This window comes from Artemia sp. Qi Xiang Cuo, chromosome 8 (assembly GCF_049724085.1).
Source record: "Artemia sp. Qi Xiang Cuo chromosome 8, ASM4972408v1, whole genome shotgun sequence".
Taxonomy (NCBI): domain Eukaryota; kingdom Metazoa; phylum Arthropoda; class Branchiopoda; order Anostraca; family Artemiidae; genus Artemia; species Artemia sp. Qi Xiang Cuo.
The window spans coordinates 42,058,866-42,079,618 of NC_142801.1; the positions used below are offsets into that span (position 1 = coordinate 42,058,866).

At 35.3% G+C, this 20,753-nt stretch overlaps 1 protein-coding gene across 4 annotated transcripts in view; it reads right to left on the minus strand.

Moving 5' to 3' along the window:
• Positions 1-20,753, minus strand: part of LOC148949424 (leucine-rich repeat flightless-interacting protein 2) — an 80,816-nt gene that overhangs the window by 42,353 nt on the left and 17,710 nt on the right. The window contains exon 1 of one of the 4 annotated variants that reach the window (XM_089093451.1): positions 2,531-3,125. The exons of 1 other annotated variant lie outside the window; for it this stretch is intronic. In XM_089093451.1, the coding sequence (XP_088949577.1) occupies positions 2,531-3,013 (483 nt within the window). In that variant the 5' untranslated portion in view covers positions 3,014-3,125. Of the gene's footprint in view, positions 1-2,530; positions 3,126-9,740; positions 9,836-20,753 lie in introns of those variants that run through there. 2 more of the 4 variants (XM_089093450.1, XM_089093452.1) reach the window with 2 other exon arrangements.

Below are 20,753 nucleotides of genomic sequence, written 5' to 3' on the forward strand. Positions count from 1 at the left end.
TATGAATTCCGTGAGGAAGAAAAGAAGCCTCACAAAATTGATATCACCAGAGCAACAACCCATTCAACTTTGTGGGAATAGGGGAGAACAAACTTAATCACTTTTGTCGTTAATACATAAGTCAGGAGGCGACGTCGGATTTAAACGAAAATCGATGGGGAATAAGAGCAATGTAAACTACGTGAAGGGGAGGGGTCCCTAAATTCTTGTCATCAGGATATCTACCAGAATGGGTTGTTGGATCTCATCTGAACTTGGAGAAAAGTAAGATTATGCCAAATTACCTAGTTTCGCCTTTTGGAGATGCCTAACCCTATTTTTGCGTGGGGGAGGGGGTCCCTCCGTTCTTATCATCCCCAATTTCCACATAATGTGGAGGAAAGTGACAGATAATTTCTACCTGTACCTTTTTGGGTCTGAACACGATTGAACTTATGTAGAAGGAGGGGTCTTTTAATTTTTTCGTCACGACTTCTAATAGAAGATACTGTGGTAACCGCTATGTGTTAGTTTTTAGCCCATGTCTACCTGTGTTATTTTTTGGTATCTAAGAAGAATTAGATATCTGTTGGGGGAGGGGCTACGGTATAAGTACAAGAAAAGGACGTCAAATCTAACCAAATCTGATAAAAAGTAGCAGCTGGGTCACAGTCGTCCCTTTTTGTACTCTCTATCTGATCTGGCTTATGTGGGGAGGGGGATGTATCAACACCTCTTCGCTAGGAATAATTCATTCAGCAAAACATATTCAACAGCTATGATTATGGTTTCGGGTTCCATGCTCGATAGGACCTCGCTGAGGGAAGGGCTAAATTTTTATCATCTACACCCATAAGAAGGGCCAACAGAATCTTGATTAAAATTGGTATGAATCAAAAGCATAGGCCTTTATTGTTCCTTTATAGCGTTCGAGTCCAATCCGATAAATATTTTCGCTTGATAAGTTAGTAGTAGTTTTTAGGAAGATTTCTGCTCTCCCATAACCTAACCATAAAACCCTGTCTCACATACAGGATGAGAAAAGCACTATTTATATACGTTAACAGACATGTGCGCAAAGTCTCGATTTTTTTTGAGATTATGAATTGTCAGTAGCGTTAAAAGTAAAAAACAGGAACTTGAACTTTTTTATGGTGGGAGATGCTGAAACGGAGAAAAAATCCCTCCGATGTTTCAAGGATTTTCCCATAAAAATGTAAGCAGTTTTTCTAGCTTAATAAATAGCAAAAACAAGAAACAAAACGAGAATATCCCAGCGCCATAGGAATCAGAATATCTGATTCATGTAGAATATCAAATAAAAAGAAACTGATTTTTCAACTGAAAGTAAAGAGCAACATCGAAACTTAAAACGAACAGAAATTATTAGGTATATGAGGGAGGTTGCTCCTCTTCAAAACCTCGCTCTTTACGGTAAAGTTTTTTAATACTTTAAAGAAAGCTTCATTTTGTTCTAATTAAAAGAACAGTGTTTCGGGGTCGTTCTTAAAGAATTGGGACAAAATTCAAACTTTAGCGTAGAAAAGTGAGGTGTTAAGGGGGAGGAGCCCCCCTTACATATGTAATAATTTCTGTTCGTTTTTAAGTTTCAACGTTGCTCCTTACTTTTAGTTGAAAAAAAAACTTGTTTTTTATTTAATCTCTGATCGTTTTAAGTAATACCAGGAAACCTGGCTATATCTCCACGGATAAATTCCTCCTTCCCATGAATTTTTTCTCTAGACAATTCAATCCTGGTGAATATTTACCTCGAACAACTACCCTTAACATCTCCCCACGTAAAATTGAGTCTGATACTGTAGGAGAACCTACAGTATCAGAAGCATATTTTTAAACCCACATTTTTGAAACTATGCAAGTTCTTTGCATCAATATGGAGGAGCGGATTTATCCTACAAACTCACTTTTTTTTAAGAATATGGTTGAATTAAGCGGTTAAGAGTGATCCCGAGGGGTGGCAGCTCTCCTCTGATTGTAAAAAAAAAATATATATACGATTATATTCAAATCTGTGCCAACACAGAGGGGGGCAGGGCACCCTCCAAGAAAAAGTCAGAAGAGCCCTTAAACAGCAATAAGAAATATAAAACCTGAAAATCCATTTCTAGCCTTTCAGACCTGTCCCCCCCCCCAAAGAATTTTTTGGCCTCAAACTCTTAGATTTAGAAACACTTTTTTCGTGTTTTCATTGAAAAAATTGAAACAAAAAAATTATCTCCTCCCTTATCTCCATGAAATGACGGCATTGCAAAAAATTGAGGGGGCAGTAACCCCCCATCAAAGATTAGATAATTTCTGTTTTAAAGTCTCTCTATCGTTTCAGATATATTTTTTTTTATTATCAACAGGGTCTATGAGACGGTCCAATATTGTGTTCGTATTACATTCTTTAAGCTAGATCCCTTCTAAGGAAATTTACACAATATACCATTCAGCTCCTTCCTACTTTTTCAAAAGCCACTATTTGATAAGAAAAACTCCATAAATAAGTGAATAAAAAATATGTTTGATCTAATAATACAACCCTTACTTCATCATTAGACTTCCCAAAGAAATCAACTATAAAATCGTTTTCGTCATTTTCGTCCGTCACCGATAGTTCCTTCGTCAGTTTTTGCCTTGCTTTACACCCTCTTGGAGTAAGATCTCCATAATTTGGTAGACCAATACCGTCCGGCTCTCCTATCTGGTCTGCTAGATCCACTAATAGTTCGTTATCTTCAAAACTTTTTACACTTAAACTCCTCAAGATTTTTTTAGTGGGCTCAAGTGTAGTTGAGCCATGATGGGCGACATTACTTTCCCCAATCACGTCTAAACCTTCCAAATCTTGACTGAACAGGTCGTCGCCCCGTGTGCTTAGCAAACATTTTGAATCCAGGGCATTACTAGAGCCTGGATTTACTTCCAAAAACTGCTCACTTTCCTTTTCAATAATCGACTCTTTGTTTTCTTGCACAATACTTCCTGTATTTCTTGAAGAATTAGGAATTAAATCATATTCACATTCCATTTTGTCAAATCCCCTTCAACTTTACAATTTACAAATTCTGGAAATAATTTTTAAGGATGAACAATTTCAATTCATACACTTTTCTCATAAACAAAATCGCAGCACAAGAAAAGTGAAATCCACAATTTTCAAGTCAACTCCTACGTAAACTAATAAAAGACGGGAAATTTCTAAAGCGGTTTACAGTGTAATCTGGCCAGAAAAACAATTTAGATATACTGAGCATAATTATGAGCATGTCTGCATAGATAACTGAAAAATGTCCATAATCACGTATCAGTTACAGGAAGTTAGAAAAGACCAGGCCCAGTTTTAATTTGGATTTTGTCTGAGTAGTATCTGGTCGGGAAAAAGATCAGATAAATAATGCCTTTAGTATGAAAGACCAAGTATTTCCATACAAAATTAATGGAGAAAAAAAAAAACTAATTTTGAAATTGAAAAAGGCTATAGGAAGAACACAGATTAATTATGTGGTACTGCAATTATGTTACAGGATGCTAGAAAAGACCAGGCCCGGCATAAACTAGGATTTTTCTATAAGTAGTATCTGGTCGAAGAAGACGAAAGAGCCGAGATCTGGTAGGTATATCCAAAAAATTTATTTATATTTTTAGAAAGGATAGAGGAATAAAGATTAATTATATCGTACCACAAAACTGGCTTATAAAGTAATAGAGAATTATTCCAATTACAGATTTAAAAACTTCAATGTGCGCTCGAATGATTGGACTTGTAAAAGGAGAAAAACGACAACATGTAGCGATCCGTCCTAATTGCATATATTCTCTATATTTCTAGGAATAATGCAAGGAAAATCTCCCAAAACCCCACAAAAAATTTACATTTTTAGGAGTATATATTTAACAATTTCAGACAATCATCATCAAAGACCAATCCCCGCCTCCACCCACAACGGATTGGATTTGTATGAAGATATGAAAAAAATACTTGAAGTAATCCAAAAGGCACTATGTTTTTGTATGTAAATCGTAAAATAGCCAACAGTAGTCAAACTTTGTATTTCTTTATTTCAACGGAAAAAACTACTTACTGAAAATTTGGATACCTACATCCCTGAGGAATGGTCTTGAAATGAAACATTCAGAATCTTGAATTTTGAGATTTTCGAAACAGTAGTTTATGATTTGTTTGGATTCTGAAATTATTCAACCCTTTTCCAATAGCTAAATGCACCGAGGAGGAGTATTGTCTGCTCTTCTTTTTTGGTGTATTGTGATGATCTATATTAGTGCCTAACAACCAGTTAACTTGTTTACCATATTAGATCCGTATTTATATATTTATTTGCCCACTTAACAAAAAAAAAGAAAAAAAGAAAAAAAAAGTCGAGCATAAAATAAAGACAAAAAAAAATGCAACGAAATAACACAAAGCAAGAAAAAACACTGTATGCATTGAAAATTTTGCAGTAATAATAAGTCCCGTAAGAGAATTCCGTTACCTCGATTTCATTTTTAATGAATATTTGCTGGATAATATTCATATTCGCCATGCTGCGAGGTAATTTGCTGCTTTGGTCGGTTTAGTCATTTTGCAATTGATGTCAAAATCCTCTTCATTTTTCTCCTTGTAACACTATTTTTGGATTGACTCTTGTTTGGAATCATCGATTCATAATCTATGTCTACGTGATCTTAAATCCAAGCATAATGATTCCTTACGTTTTCTAGCTAAATTGTTTCGCTATACTGGTACTATTGAGGTATATGCGAATTTCAATTTACCAACGTTTCATCAGCACCACATCGCTTCCTGGGTTTTCCTGCGTGGAAAACTCACTTCATCTGTTAACGAACCTTTATGTGCTCTGATTTTAAGACCATCGCTCCTGATCTGATTGAAACTGTTGGAAATTGCTAAGCTATGTGTTCAGTTCGTCTGTTTTTTTAATTTCTTTTTTCTATTTTGTTATCTTTTTTCCTGGAATAAAGTTTGAATTGAATTGTGCATTCTTGCCATGAAGACAGATAGCTCAAGGTGATATTGGGGCTGAGCCAAAAAAGGTCCAAAATAAGATTAAGTCTCTATCCATTAGTAGTAGTTTTTAAAAGATTTCTGCTCTCCCATAACCTAACCATAAAACCCTGTCTCACATACAGGATGAGAAAAGCACTATTTATATACGTTAACAGACATGTGCGCAAAGTCTCGATTTTTTTTGAGATTATGAATTGTCAGTAGCGTTAAAAGTAAAAAACAGGAACTTGAACTTTTTTATGGTGGGAGATGCTGAAACGGAGAAAAAATCCCTCCGATGTTTCAAGGATTTTCCCATAAAAATGTAAGCAGTTTTTCTAGCTTAATAAATAGCAAAAACAAGAAACAAAACGAGAATATCCCAGCGCCATAGGAATCAGAATATTTTTCCCATAAAAATGAAAGCAGTTTTTCTAGCTTAATAAATAGCAAAAACAAGAAACAAAACGAGAATATCCCAGCAACAAACAAAGCACAGATTATCATTCCAACCACTTAGTTCAAAAATGATGTTATTGAACAAAAGTAAAGAGCCATGTTAAAACCTAAGATGAGTAAGAATGAAGTCCTATAATATTTCAAACTTAAAACGAACAGAAAGTACTACCAATAAATAAATGGAACCCAAAACGAGCAGTAACTAAAATAAATAATCAAATCAAACATAAAAATACAGATTAACATTAAGATGGAGTTAAGATGGAATAACATTTCAACCACAATAAATGTCAGGCACGTTTTTCTGTAATAACAGGTGGTACCACCCTGCAGCAACCTTTTTCAGGGGTAGTCTAATGAAGAGAGATGAGAGATATAATTCAGATACAATCCAAGCTTAAAGAAATCAGAAATTGCCACATACATGAGTAAGGCTACTGCCCCCTAAGTCTTCTAAAGGCTATAGTGTTATATGCGCTTTACTGAAAGCAAAAATTTATTTTAAACATTTTCTCTTTAATAACGTTTAAAAATCAAAATTCCTGAAATTTCCAGAAAGTATTATCAAAATATATCAAACAATCAGTTTACTTTGATTAGTGCTTTCCAGACATTTTTGGTTATTATGGGTATTTATTTGTCGACGTTCTGGTAAATAAAAGTCACACTATTAAAAATATATATAATTTTTAATAAAACACAAATGACACTCCAACCATTAAGAGGGTTTCACAGGGAGGGAGTAGCATTGCTCTTATTTGTAAACCTTGATTATCCTTGTCATATAACTTGTTGTTGTTGTGTTGTTTTTTCATGTTATGACAAATAAAAAACATGCTGCTCGAAATAAAAATTGTTTTCAGCAAAGTGCAAATTACCCTTTTTTGAAGGTTTAGGGGGCAGTAGCCCTACTCCTGTTTGTGGTGATTTCTTTTCGCTTTAAGCTTGACTTTGCTATTTATTTTAATGTCTGGTCGTTTTAGGATTTATTCATTCTTCTATAGCAGTATCTTATATGTTTGTGTTTGATGTGATTAGTTATTTTTATGTTTGTTCTTTCGGGTTTCATTTATTAATTGGTAGTAATTCCTGTTCGTTTTAAGTTTGAATTATTAAACGACTTTATTTCTGCTCGTTCTAGTTTTTAAGATGGCTCTTTACTTTTCCTTGAAGAACTTTCTTTTCGAAATACTTTTTCAATTTTTTTTTCATTTTTAATTGACTTAGTTTTATTGTTAGTTGATATTAAGGATGTGTGTAAAGTTTATTTTTTCTCATTTAGAATAAAAATATTGAATTGTAATTTATATGTTGAGTTTGGATATCCAGTCGAAGTTTTCGATCAATAGTAGCTTACGTTACAGATTTGTAATAAGTTTTACTAATAGAATGTTGGGTGGATAAAGTTGAGCATTATTTTTCATATGAATTGAAAATATCCATAATTTTGGTTTTCTACAGGGACAAAGCCATCCCGGCCCCCATCGTGTAAAGACCATTGAAAATACACGTATCTTAATCCGCCATTTTACTAAAAGCATATTTATATGTTATATTCTGTTGTGATTGTTTGTTTTCTGACATATAGGCATTTCAAGTAATTCATGAAAAAAGCTGTGCTTTCTTGTCTTAATAAAAGACGTCAGGAATCTATAGAGCCAGATTTTCCCTTGATTTTTGTCTCACCTGAGACTCCCTTGTTCCTCAGATCTTAACTGAAGCGTCAAGACATCCTAAAAATTTAATACAAATACAGTTTTAAAATCAAATTTTTCGCGCTAAAAATCGGCAAAACCACATTTTACTTCCAAAATTTGTTGTCTACGGTAAGGTTTCCTTAGTCCAGTCTACTCACTGTGAAAGTTTCACGCTATTCGGAAAAACAATGATTCGACCATTCTAGAGTTTCACGATCAATACAACCCAATTTCTTTCATAATACTGTTTCCTCATATATTTGTATAGATTGGTATAGATACCCAGAAGGGGCAAGTCGATTGGAAACAACATAATATTTTGGCGCCACGAATCAATAGACTAACTATTCCATTTGTCTTCATTGCATTTGGGGAATGTTTCTATTCTCTTTGAGTGTACCTTGTCCTTACCTACATCCGATGCAAGTCTAATCCAATCTGAAAAACAAATTTTGTCGACCCAGTTTCAGGTGACACATGCATTAATAGCCGATCCTCAAATTTTTTTTTTTTTTCATCCTGATCCACTTGGCCCTGTAGGCGACAAATTTCGGGCACATTTAGGGACGTCAAAGACGAATCCGACCAAAACTAGTCTCAAACCTGTTTCCTGTACAGGGGGTCCAACTAGCCAAGAAACCTATAAATGTTATTTTCAAGCTGATTTGGAGAGACAAAATAAAAAGCCCCATGTTTGTACAACTCAAGTATTTCAGTTTTCTTGTCAATAATTACCAAAAACGTTCAAGGTCAATTAAAGGAGTTGAACAACAGCATTAAAGTATTAAGAGATCAGAAAAAAGCTATGAGCACATTCTCGTGATAAACAGTTGTTGTGTTTTTCAAATTCTTTTCTGCGCATAAGGATTTCCTTGACCAGAAAAGCTTACAGATATAAATTTCAAGCTTTCAAGAAGAATTGTCTGTCCTTTTTTGGACTAACTCGAAGGAGACAAAAATGTTTTTGTGTTATTATCCCTTTCCACATACATAATCTCTTGAGTCCCCTTGCCTTCCCAGAACACTCCCTAAAATCTTTAAATCCATCCCTAAATCTTTCACAAGATATTCAAGATAAGTCATGTTGATAGCCTGGATGGATATGTTGTCTCTTGATTTAGCTCGCTATTTCACAATGAATAATTCAAAGTTCCAGTTGGAATAATAATTCGAAAACTTTTAGGGGGGTCGGAGGTATAAATTTTATCTCTACATCTCCTTTCTCTAAAGACACAAGATGAAGGTCCTTTACCTCCTCTCTACCCCAACCATCCCAAAGTTTTAGTTTAATCCCCGCCTGTCGATCCCAAGAAGTTTCAGAAATACCGTTAGATAACCTGGTTACATATTTTCCTTCCATTCACTCTCCTTCTCACCTAGGTGAAGATTCAAGGTCCACTTGCACCGCCAACACCTCCCACAAATTTCGACCCAATCCCCAGAGCTGTTTCTGAAATAATGCTGATACACTATTTTGACAACCTGGGTACATGTAGTTTCTTTCGTTTTACATCGCTACTTCACTAGGAAGATATCATAGTGCCAAATAGTTCAAACATACTGGAGAACAAAACTTTAGGTCTTCCTCCACTGCTCCACACTCCCTGAAAGTTATAGCTTGATCCTAAGCCCCCACACCCCCCCTAATTCAATGTCTGATGCCCAATTGTACCCCCCCCCCCCACACACCCCAAAAGTCTTAACTTGATCCAGATATCAATCACAAGATATTGCAGTATTTTGACCGCCTGACAACACAAAATGTCTTGGACTTACCTTGCTACTTAAACGCCAATAAGGTGGATCAGTCAAGCTAGTTGTCCTCAAGGTACTGCCGTTGCGTAATTTTGACAACCTGGTAATACGAACTTTTTTTTTTTTTTGTCTTGGTAGTTAACCACAAATAAGTTCTAAATCCCATGGGAGCTTATAGTGCAAAAACGTATGGTGGAGCAGAAACAAAAATTGTTCAATCCCTTCCCCTTTTCCCAACGCAAGATTAGAAGTCCCCTAACCAAACCCTCTCACCTTAATTCCCCAACAATACCTAGAGGTTCCAAATTCTTCTTCAAAGCCATCAGTAATTATTCTCCTTCAGATTAATCTTAAATACAAAAATAAAAATACAAAATATTTTACATTTACTTTTTTGTGGTCACTTTTCTGGTTTTCTACTTCTTTATTCTCTTGTTTAATTGTAAACAAACCATTTTAATGCCAATAGTTTACCCAATTACTAATTTCACAACCATCAATGTCCTCAATCAGAGTTCTAAGCATCATTCAAATTTAAAAAAGTCAAAAAAGCAACTTTCTAGCTGTGGTCAAAACCAGAAGATTCTTTACAATGTTAGCCAACAAAACTTTCATTTCACCAAAAAGTCCTCTTTTGAAGCAATGTATGTTCTATAAATTTGAGAACTTGGAAAGAAAGCTGAAATCCAACAAGATGCCAGATAATTTTGACATTCCCAACAGTACAAGTTTCTGCTCAAGCTATCAACCAATATTTTCTGCCAAGTTACTCAGAAAACCTTTGCAAATAATGTGGCTATTGGAATGGTCCCTTAAGTGAGAAAAGTTAAACATACCTCTTTGGCGATTTTGTCAAGGGTTTCATCTTCAGCTGTATAAGCACGAGAAGCAGTCCTTCGACGGGTACCAATGGCACCAATATCACTCATATCTAAAGAGACAAAATTCATTTTTAACAAATAAACCTTCAAGGCAAAAACAAAAGACTAATCAATATTACCAGATCAGCAAACCAAAATACATGTGTACAGGGGATTGGATGGGGGATATGGGCTCAAAACTTTCCAAAGCCCCCCCCCCACTCAAAAAAGAGGCTGGACCTGTGGGGAAACTATGGTAAATAGATGACTTCAGTAGGGCCTACTTACTTAATACATTCCAAGCATAAATTAATTTGGATATGCCTAACTTAAATGTTTTGATAACTCAAAAATTTTCCAAAAAAAAATTATCAGCAGCGAAAAGATTAGTAACAATGGAATTTAAATTATGTTTTTAGATAAAGTTTTCAGTTCTTGACATTAATCAACAATCTACATCAGCATTTATGATGAATTCAATAGCCTACCAAAAACAAGGTAGTAACAAATGATCTGTTTCAATATGTCAACACAAATCACATAAAATTTGGCTTAAGGTCAGGCACAAACATAATACCATAGGTTATCCCCTCCCTCCAAGTCTAAGGATTCTTACAATAGGTCTCGTATTTAGTTATGTTTTACAGATACCTTACCTGTTTTTCTTTCATTTTTCCTTAGATAACTCCCCCCTCCATTGAAAAAAAACATACATATGTGCCTTGCACCTACCCAGCATAATGAACATGGTGACCTATGGTTTGTTTTATTAATGAGTGACCCTACCATAAAGTACTAACCAAAGTTTTAAAAAGATAAAAAAAAAATCCAAAATGACTCTAATTTTAAAATGGTAACTAATGTTTTGCTTCAACTGAAGAGCAAGTTATAACTTTTGTTTTTTCTATTAATGCAATATTTTTAGCTCCATCAATAATTATGATATGCTGCTAGCAATGGTAATTTTCTAATTTCTCTTTATTTTCAGCTCTAAAATATTCGTTTTACCTTTGCTTGAATGATTCAAACAAGAGATTTTCAGGGATTGCCTTGGCTGGGAGGCTATTACAGATGGCAAAAGATAGTCAGGCAAGGCTCATTTTTGGTATTTCTGACAGGATGTACCCTAGTCAAGATAGTCCTGCTAGTGTTTCCTTTGAGGAGTCCCCTTTAGGGTTTCACTCTTTCAGGAACGAGCTTCGATTACTCCTCTAATGTAGGGGAATGCACGTATCAGAGGCAATGCTAAAGCGTTGCCTATACTAAAGACCATACGGCTCCAATGTTTTATTATTATTTTTTTCCCCAGAGGCACTTCATATGGAAGAGGTTGTCCTAGAAACTTCAAAGGGGGCTCATTCAATTGGAAATTGAGAGTTCTAGTTTTAAGGGTCAAAAGTGATTGGAAGTCAACTAACACCCCTTCCACGCCTACCAGTTCCACCAAACACACCCAATCAAAATTTTGAGATAGCCATTTTGTTCAGCGTAATTGATTTCAGATAGAAATTATGTTTTTGAGAAGGACACTCCCCTAGGGTTTTCAGTGCATGCGTTGTAAGTTATACCCTTAGGGCATTTAAGGATTCTATAGAAAGCTTTGTCATAGAAACTTCAAAAGAGACACATTCGATTGGAAATTCAAAGGGCTAGTGCCCTTTTCAATAGTCAAAAGTGATTGGAGAGCAACTAACCCCCCTCTCACGCCCGCCCACCTTTTCTCCAAACACGTCCAATCAAAATTTTGATATAGCCATTTTGTTCAACGTAGTTGAAAATTCAGGAAATTAGGTCTTTGAGGATAACAACCCCCCTCCCCCCCCAAAGGTCCTCAGGGCAATGGTTGTAAGTTATGCCCTGGGGGCATATAAGGTTTTTATAGAAAGCATTGTCGTAGAAACTTCAGAAAGGGCACATTCGATTGGAAATTTACATGGCTAGTTCCCTTTTTATTAGTCGAAAGTGATTGGAAGGCAACTAACACTCCTTCCACGCCCACCATTTCCCCACACACATCCACTCAAAATTTTGATATAGCTATTTTGTTCAACATACTAGAAAGGTCTGGAAATTATATGTTTGCCCGGGACACTTCGCCCACAATCGCCATAGCAAAAATTATTAGTTAGGATCTGTCGGTAAATATGGCTCTTATGAAAGAACTATTCACATAAGTCCCAGAGAGGGCTTATTTGCATGAATTTCGGCAGTTTCACTTCATCTTTTAAGCGTCAATCCGATAAAAAGTTTGAGATAGCTATTTTGTTAAATATAGTTCAAAGATCATATAACAAAAATTCCAGTGTCGACACGACCCCCCAGGGCCCGAGGGTAGGGGTTGTAAGTTATACCCTGGGGGCATATATGGGTCTTATGGAAGGGATACTCGTATTTACTTCAAAGAGGGCTAATTTAATTGGAAATTTAAAGTTCTAGTTCACTTTTTAAGAGTCAAAAGAGATCCCCCCCCCTCCATGCCCTTTTTTCCTCAAACCTATCCGATAAGAACTTTGAGATAGTTTTTTTTTTAAATATTTCAAAGACCATATAATGAAAACTTCGGGGTCGACACAGCCCCCCAGGGAAGGTGTTTTAAGTTATGCCCTGGGGGAATATATGGTTCTTATTGAAGGGATGCTCGTAAAAACTTCAGAGAGGGCTCATTTGATTGAAAAATTGAAAGTTCTAGTTAATTTTTTTAGAGTCAAAAGAGATTGGAGGGCAGCTAGCCCCCTCCCACGCCCCTTTTTCCCCAAATGCATCCAATAAAAATTTTGAGATAACCATTAAGTTAAAAATTAATCAAAAGTCAGATAACAAAAACTCAGGTGTCGTCACAACCCCCCAGGGCCCGGGGGCAGGCGTTGTAGGTTATGCCCTGGGGCAAATATGGTTTCTCCAACCCCATCCGATAAAATTTTTAAAATAGCCATTTCATTATAAATTGTTCAAAGGTCAGATAAGAAAAATTTCGGTGTTGACGCAGCCCTCCAGGGCCCGGAGGCAAGCGTTGTAAGTAACATTCTAGGGGCATATATAGTTCTTATGGAAGGAATGCTCGTCTACACTTCGAAGGGGGGTCATTTGACCGGACCTTGAAACGTCCATATTTTAAGAGTCGAAAGAAATCAGAGGGCACCTAGACCCCCTCCTCCCCCTCCCCACCCTCCACGCCCTAAATGCATCAGATAAAAGTTTTGAGATAGACATTTTGTTAAAAATAGTTCAAAGTTCAGATAACAAAAACTCAAAAACCCATCCAATAAAAATTTGGTTTTGTTAAAAACCTCCAATGAAAATTTGAAAATTTTGTTAAAAATAGTTCAAAAATCAGATATTAAAACTCCAGGGTCGACACAACCCTCATGGCCCAGGGACAGGCGTTGTAAGTTATACTCTGGGGGTATATATGGTTCTTATAGAAGGGATGCTCGTAAAAACTTCAGAGAGGGCTCATTTGATTGAAAATAGAAAGTTCTAGTTCACTTTTAAAGAGTCAAAAGATACAGAAGGGCAATTAGCCCACTCCCCCCGCCCTTTTTCCCCAAAACCATCTGATAAAAAATTTGAGATAGCCATTTTGTTAAAAATACAAACCCATTTTTTCACTTTGATATTGTTACTTTGATACCAGTTTTTATACACTGATGAACATTTGATTTTTTTTTAAGTTTTATTTTGAAATAAGGAATTTTTAAAAACTTGAAACTTTTTGCAATCAAAGACGAACAAAAATTAGTTAAAAAAAACTTTCCGACAAATAAGTTTTTCAAAGAAAAGTAAAGGCCATTTTAAACTTAAGCTCAGCAGATACGAGTACCTGTTAAAATTCAAGCTCAAAACGACCTGAAATTACTATTAAAGAATAAATGAAACCCAAAACGAACAGAAATTAAATAAACAGTCATAGCAAAAAACATACAACAGGTAATAATATAAATGAATAAATAAATGTTAAAGCGACTAATGCTTAGATTGAATGTGACAATTAAGCCTAAAACGAAAAAAAATATTTTGCTATTGAAGTATTAATGAAACTTAGGATGACCAAAAATTAAATGAACAATCAATGAAAACAAACATACAATAGATATTAATGTAAATGAATACATAAATCTTGAAACGAATGAAACTTAAATTGAATAAGCAAATCAAGCTTGAAACAAACAAAACTCACTACAAACAAGAATTAGGGATTTCCTCCTTTTCTCACTGTAGGATTCTAAAACCTACTGCGTCATTTGCACTTTACTTAAAGCGGCGCACGTCGTGAGCGTTCCTGGATATAATGAAAGCTTCATATTGAATATTTGATAGAGAAAGAAATTAATTGTCAAAAGATCTATCCGTTCAAGAATTTATTTTACTGTAATTTTACTTTTATTTTCAATGCTGTAAGAACTGGAAAAGGAAATATTTATAATATAATTCGTTTTCAGTTAACCGTCAATGACACAGTATGCTTTTGGTTTTTATTTACAGTTAAGGAAGGGGACAGTATCCAAACTCTTGTTTGTAGTGAAACTATATTCGTCTTGCACAACTTTAGAAAGTAATAAACAAATTAAACTGAATATTTGATGCATAAAGATAATAATTGTACTATAATTTTTATGTTTATTTTCAATATTAAGTACAAAAGAAAATATCTGTAATAAAATTAGTTTTCATGGGTTTCAAGCTGCTTAATTTTGATCATATTAGAGGGGAGTGATATAGCTTTTTGGAACACTGGCAATAGGGCTGCCATATTTCATAAAAACCAACAAAGAGAAAAACCTCTAAAAAAAAACAAAAAAAAAACAAACAAATGAGACTGTGGCCAGTGGAGAGAAAAAAAAACAACAGAAACAAAACAACGCGGATATTTCGCCTGTATACAAACAAGGCGTCTTCAGCACGAAAGACACACAAGAAGAACAAGATAAAAAAAAAAAAAAACAAGATAAAACTAAAAACCAACAAAACCACCACCAAAAAAAAAAAACAAAAAACAACAAAAATGTAAAATCGGCGCAAAACTACTCCACGTAGGGAAAAGATGCTAATATTGAGTTACTTCAGTGAGGACACCAGAGTAACTGAGGAAAAATAAAAAACTAAAAATTACTTTCATTATTCATTTGTAAAATAATCCTTTTGTTAGCTATTACTGAAACTAACCATTTTGATCTAGCAGGTAAAATAATCCCCTGGTGATTATTTAAAATCTTTTCTCCCTTATTGATTATTGATTCACTCTTTAGAAGGTTATCATAAATTGGGTCAATATTTAAATTACCCGTGTCCCTATTTATGGAAAGGTTAGCAAACATATGTTTTTTAATTTCTATGGCTTCCCTGGTCCATTGGGTGTACCCCTTATCATTAGAAATAGCCAAGGTTTCATCAAATTTTACAAAATGATCTAGTTGAAACCAAATGTGCTCTGCTATAGCTGGAACAAAACTTGCTGGAGCCTTTCTTAGTTGTATGGTTTTTTCTATTGAGTCTCGGTGTTCAATAAGCCTTTCAACTAATTTTTGGTGAGTTCTACCGACATAGAGCTTCCAACAAGAACACTGAGTTTCATACACCCCACTTACTAAATTTCCCCGAGTTAAATCCTTACCAGAACTAAAAAAACTACCCATTGGCCTCAGCGATTGGAAACATGTATCAATACCAAATTTGCATAAAACCCATGAAAGTTTCTCACCCAAAACAGGTACGTATTATAATGACATGAAGCTTTTTGATACAACTAAATCTAAAGACTGAGAAACCTCAATAACCCTACTATTATGTTTAACCCGTCTATTTTCAATTATTTTGTCAATGAACTTAATTGGATAACTATTACAAAACAAAATATCCCTCAAGCATAACAATTCCGAATCCAGAAATTCCTGGGAACAAATTCTAGAGGCTCTATCCACTAGTGAAATTACAACCCCCCATTTCACCGACATAGGGTGACAAGAATGAAGATTCAAATACCTATCATTGTGCGTAGGTTTTCTGTAAATCGAGAAAAGTAAATGGAGATCCCTTTTAATTAATAAAATATCCAGAAAAAGTAATTTATTATTATCCTCAAACTCAACTGTAAATTTAATATTATTATCAAAACTATTTAAATGCTTACAAAATAGGTCTAAGGAGTCCAATCCATGTTTCCAAACGCACACCACATCATCCATGAACCTACCCCAGAAGCAAGGGAGATTCTAAAACTGTTTATAGTGGAGGTTTCAATGGCATATATGAATAGATTTGCCAATAAAGGAGAAAGAGAAGCCCCCATAGGTAACCCAAAAATTTGTCTATAAAACTCCCCTCTAAAACCAAAATAAAAAGAAAATTCATTTACCAGAATAATTAGTCTCATAATGACATCAATATCCAAACTGGCTAAACGTCACATCTTGTATTAAATCAAAGTGTTTTTCTAATTTACTTTTTAAAATATCCTCGCACCTTTTTAAATCACAATTTGAATACATGGACACAACATCAAAACTGCAAAGACCTGAAGTTTTCTTCAGTGTGAAATTTCGCATTTTATTAGTAAGATCAGTCGAATTTTTTAAATATGACTTTCGTGTTCCCAAAAGTGGACGTAAAACAACCGACAGCCAATTTCCTAATTTTGAAACAGGTGACAAAAAAGTTGACATAAAGGGAACGCGGGGAGATCCATTCTTATGAATCTTAGGTAGACCATAGATCTTAGGGGCCGAACAACCCCTAGGATAGTATTTGTTATAAAACTGTGGGGTAATGTGAAAATTATTTAAAAAAAAAAAAAAATAATTTTCACATTACACCACAGTTTTATAACAAATATTATCCTAGGGGTTGTTCGGCACCCAAGATCTATGGTCTACCTAAGATTCATAAGACTGAATCCCCCCTCCACCCCATTGTGTCAACTTTTCTGTCATTTGTTTCAAAATTAGGAAAATGGTTGTCGGTAGCTTTGTGTCCACTTTTGGGAACACAAAAATCATATTTAAAAAATTCGACTGATCTTACTAATAAATTGCGAAATTTCACGCTGGAGGAGAGTTCAATTCTTTGCAGTTATGATGTTGTGTCCATGTATTCAAATTGTGATTTAAAAAGGTGCGAGGATATTTAAAAAAATAAATTAGAAAAACACTTTTGTTGATGACAAATGGCGACGTTAGCGATTCCTGTTATTGATGCCACAATAAGAATTATTAGTCTGTTCGATGAATTTTCTTTTTATTTTGGTTATAGGTTCGAAATTTATATGACAATTTTTTGGGTTATCTATGGGGGTTTAACTATCTCCTGTACTGTCAAGTCTATTCATAGATGCCATTGAAACCTCCGCTATAAACAGTTTTACAATCTCCCCTTGCTTCTGGGGTCGGTTCATGGATGATGTGATGTGCGTTTGGAAACATGGATTGGACTTCTTAGACCTATTTTGTAAGCATTTAAACAGTTTTGAAAATAATATTAAATTTACAGTTGAATTTGAGGATAATAATAAATTACCTTTTCTGGATATTTTATTAATTAAAAGGGATTTCCATTTACTTTTCGCGATTTACAGAAAACCAACGCACAATGATAGGTATTTGAATTTTCATTCTTGCCACCCTATGTCAGTGAAAAGGAGGGTTGTAATTTCACAAGCGGATCGTGCTTTTAGAATTTGTTCCCAGGAATTTCTAGATTCAGAATTGTTATACTTGAGGGATATTTTGTTTTGTAATAGTTATCCAATTAAGTTCATTGATAAAATAATTGAAAATAGACGGGTTAAACATAATAGTAGGGTTATTGAGGTTTCTCAGTCTTTAGATTTAGTTGTATCAAAAAGCTTCATTTCATTACCATATGTACCTGGTTTGGGTGAGAAACTTTCACGGGTTTTACATAAATTTGGTATTGATACATGTTTCCAATCGCTGAGGCCAATGGGTAGTTTTTTTTAGTTCTGGTAAGGATTTAACTCGGGGAAATTTAGTAAGTGGGGTATATAAAATTCCTTGTTCTTGTGGGAAGTTCTATATTGGTAGGACTCACCAACAATTTGTTGAAAGGTTTATTGAACACCGAAACTCAATAGAAAAACCCTACAATGAAGCAAGCCTCCAGAATCTTTCGTTTCAGCTTTAGCAGAGCATATTTGGCTTCAACCAGATCATTTGGTAAAATTTGATGAAGCCTTGGCTATTTCTAATGATAAGGGTTACACCCAATGGGCCAGGGAAGCCATAGAAATTAAAAACATATGTTTGCTAACCTTTCCATAAATAGGGACACGGGTAATTTAAATATTAACCCAATTTATGATAACCTTCTAAAGAGTGAATCAATAGTCAATAAGGGAGTAATCAATAGTAATAAGATTTTAAATAATCACCAGGGGACTATTTTGCCTGCTAGACCAAAACGATTTGCTTCAGTAATAGCTAACAAAAGCATTATTTCGCAACTGAATAATTAAAGTAATTTACAGTTTTTTTATTTTTCCTCAGTTACTCTGGTGTCCTCACTGAAGTAACTCTATATTAGCATCTTTTCCCTACGTGGATTAGTTTGCGCCGATTGTACATTTTTGTTTTTTTTGTTGTTTTTTTTTGGTGGTGGTTTTGTTGATTTTTAGTTTTATCTTGTTTTTTTTTTATCTTGTTCTTCTTGTGTGTCTTTCGTGCTGAAGACGCCTTGTTTGTATACAGGCGAAATATCCGCGTTGCTTTGTTTCTGTTGTTTTCTTTTCTCTCCACTGGCCACAGTCTCGTTTGTTTGTTGTTTTTTTTTAGAGATTTTTATCTTTGTTGGTTTCTTGTCATGGCTGGCCAGTTCGGCTTAAGATCTTTCATTCGCCATATTTCATGACTGGTCTGATGCACAACATGAAAAGAGGCAAGATGAAGAGAAAAACATTTGCATCTTAAGATAACTCCTATCTTCCTGGAGCAAGAGGATCTCCCCTTTGTCGGATGTAAAGCTTATGTATTAAACCACTCAAACATGAAATAAAAAATAAAAAATACAATACTGAAGTTATCATTGTTGAAAACCTTTCACTGGAGACTTTTGGTCCCCCATCTAGAAAAACGAGGGAAATCACATTTTTGCATGGGTATGACAATGATGTGTATCCTTTTATTTCCTCTATCGAAGTACTGCATAGAACCATTAGTTGTACAATATCGGGAGAGAGTTCAATTGACCAAAAGGTGAAAGTCCTGGAGCATTTTTTGAGTCACTAAGGAAATTACAACCCAGGAAAGTCCCGTTTTGTGCTACAAAAAAAACACTTTGGCCCAAGAAGGGCCAAAATAACAGCAAGTGAAAGTCACTAAGGAAATTGTAACCCATGAAAGTCCCGTTTTGTGCTGCAAAAAACACTTCTGGCCCAAGAGGGGCCAAAATGCCAACAAGTAAAAATTCTAATATAGTCAATTGACCTAAAACTATTACCTTAAATCGCACTTGCTAGCGATATGGACGAATCCAGTATACGGCAGTAAGTGATGATGAAGTCGTGGGACATCTGCTGCATCCCATTATGTGAGCCAAGGTCTTCTGGTCTAGTCCTTGTCGATATTTGATTTAAAACTATTGATTGTTTTAGATCCTATTGTCATCTCGCTTAGGCTGTTCCCCTGGCTTATGATTTGATTGCAGAAGAAATTGTTTCTTTTTCTTGTCTTGGACAGCCTTTGCTGAATGACCTCTGGCACTTGACAACCGGGCAGGTTCAAACATATCTTTGTCTCAGACTGGAGCAACTTATAGGCCATTATCATATCGCCTCTGCGCCGACGGTACGTCAGAGTTGGTAGCTTCAGGCTCTGCAGTTGACATCCATACTCTTTATCCTTGAGACCATTTACCCAATTGTCACCCATCTTTGCACAGATTTGAGAGCCATCTGGTCTGTTTTATTAATTGGCATGCCGACGCACATTCCATACTCCAATCTAGGTCTCACCAGGCTCTTATAGAGTGTAGAGCCCCTGCTACTTCAGCACGGGTGTGGCAGTTGAATTTGATGTTTCATCTACAACAACCCCCAAACCTCTATCTGAGATACTCTCGGAAATCAGTTATCTCTCACCAGAATACATTGAATATTGCCATCATGGTTATTTCTTCCAAAATGGAGAACCTTGCACTTTTAACAATGAACTCGAGTTTCCATATATTGGCCCATTTACAAAAGCAATCTAGGTCGGAAATTATTGAGGCTACACCCTACTGTGTATCAACAGGACCAATAAGTTTTGAGTCACCAGCATACAGGCTAAGTTTATTAGTCACGTTTTTTGGAGTGTCGTTAATGTGGATATTGAAAAGTGTACATCCCAAAATAGTTCCTTGAGGTACACCACTTAAGACATCTGCTATTTCAGAATAGAAAGCTGCGCCACCTTCACCAAAAACTTTGACCTGCTGCTTTTTTCCCTTCAAATCCACCAGACATAATCTAGTCCACCCCACCCTCTTCAATACCAATTTCCATAGTTTCAACTAGAGCCTTTGATGACAGACTATCAAAGGCTCGAGCAAAGTCTAGCAGAACCATATCAACTGGGAGACCTTGGTCATGGAGCTCAGTTATGTAATTATATGAGTCAATCAGATTTGTTTCAACTGATCTACCTTGTCAGAATCCATGTTGGTGTTTTGATAGAAGGTTATTTATGGCCAAATGTTTGAGAACGGCAGCAATTACAATGCCTTCTAGGATTTCCCCCACAGCAGAGCAAATACTGATTGGCCAATAATTGGGAGCTTTAATCCTCTCACCCCCTTTAACCAGGATTTATAATTTCCTCCACTCCCCGCCCCCAAATAAAAACCGACAGGGGTTTTAAGCATAATTTGATACATTCTGAATAAAATCCAACCAGTGATTGCAGAACAACAGTTGATGGATCATTTGAATAGATATATGTGACTATAGTCACTTTTTTAAGCAACAAAAGAGATCAAACAACATTAAAGCAAATTTTGCAT